The sequence below is a fragment of the Apis dorsata genome, unplaced genomic scaffold, assembly GCF_000469605.1.
Source record: "Apis dorsata unplaced genomic scaffold, Apis dorsata 1.3 scaffold_256, whole genome shotgun sequence".
NCBI classification, from domain to species: domain Eukaryota; kingdom Metazoa; phylum Arthropoda; class Insecta; order Hymenoptera; family Apidae; genus Apis; species Apis dorsata.
In genome coordinates this window covers 117,565-119,070 of record NW_006263534.1, presented here as the reverse complement: position 1 = coordinate 119,070, position 1,506 = coordinate 117,565, and the positions used below count along the sequence as shown (strand labels likewise).

The following is a 1,506-nucleotide window of genomic DNA, read 5'->3' as shown; positions in this document are numbered from 1 at the left end:
AAAATAAATTAATTTATTTTTAATTGAAAAATGTATTATAAAATTTTTATTAAATTATTAAATTATTAAAAATTTTTAAGATATTTTAATTGTAATTATTTTTTTTAATTGAAATAATTTTTAATAGAATTATATTTAAAATTGTATTTATTATTAACAATGACATAATAAAAAATATATTTAATTAAAAATATTTTTTTCATATTATTTTTATATTTTTCTTTAAATTTTTTAAAAAATAAAATAAAAAAAATATTTCTGGTGATGTTATAACTTGTATAAAATTTTATATTCTTTTGTGAACAAATTTAAAGAAATTTTAGGTTACGAGTTACGGGCACCTGATAGCATAGTCACATGCCTATGAATTAACACGACCTCTGTGCGCGATTGTCTGACATTTTGCGAAGGTAACTGTGAACTGAGTGCGTATTCCGTTGTGTTTTGTATTTTCGATATACTCGACCATCAGTGTCGTGGTACGAGTTAATGATCGATGTGATTTATAAGAGTGGACAAAATGTAGATCGATGTTATTTGTGTTGCTAAAAGCATTGCTGCAGAAAAATAACTATACCATACGAAAATTCTACGGAGCGCAAAATTTCTTATAACGCGTATCGATCTCTCCGCAGGCAATGCATTTTCTTTGCCTGTACTATGTTTATAAACTGTTGACCTTGCTTGTCGAAGATCGATGAAAAATCCTCGATCGCCGAAAAATTACGATCAAGAATGGAAATTGTCGGCGATTACGAATACAATACGAAAGATCTGATAGGCCACGGCGCATTCGCTGTGGTCTTCAGAGGTAGACATCGTAAAGTGAGTCTGTTTTTTCTTCTTTTTTCATGGAAACAAATATGATCACTGATAAAATTACCAAAAATTATTCATTCAAATATTGATTGTGACAGTTATATATATTTCTTTTTTTTTTTAGAAACCAAATTTTGTAGTGGCAATCAAAAGTATCACGAAAAAAAGTTTGGCGAAATCACAGAATCTGCTTGGAAAAGAAATTAAGATTCTGAAGGTTTGAAGCTGATATTTTTCTATATTTCTAAATAGAAATTGTATTGTATTTATTTTATAATAAGAAAAATGTCAGTGTTACATATACAAAAAATTGTTTTTATTTAATGTATAAAACAGAATTTTTTTTATATTATTATATTATTTATTTACCTAAAATAATAAATTGTAAATGCATATCTATTTATTTATATAAATTTATTATATAAATTTTCATTTTATATTCATTAATAATCAATTAATAATAATTATATATATAATCATAATATTAATTATTAATAAAACAAATTATAATGATAATATATATATATATATATATATTATTATAATTTATATTATAATTTATATTTTATGATAATTTAATATATAAATTTTTTAGAAAAAATAAGAATCATCTGTATGATAAAAATGTTACGTTACTTCTATTCATATATTGTTTCAATATTTCAATATTTTTTTATTTTAATAATT

At 22.3% G+C, this 1,506-nt stretch overlaps 1 protein-coding gene across 1 annotated transcript in view; it reads left to right on the top strand.

Annotated features, from left to right (window-relative positions):
- Positions 1 to 362: 362 nt before the first annotated feature.
- LOC102680852 (serine/threonine-protein kinase unc-51) overlaps positions 363 to 1,506 on the top strand; it is a 4,874-nt gene continuing 3,730 nt past the window's right edge. The window contains exons 1-2 of the mRNA XM_006616202.2: positions 363 to 825; positions 944 to 1,036. Coding sequence (XP_006616265.1) covers positions 736 to 825; positions 944 to 1,036 — 183 coding nt within the window. The 5' untranslated portion in view covers positions 363 to 735. The remainder of the gene's footprint in view (positions 826 to 943; positions 1,037 to 1,506) is intronic.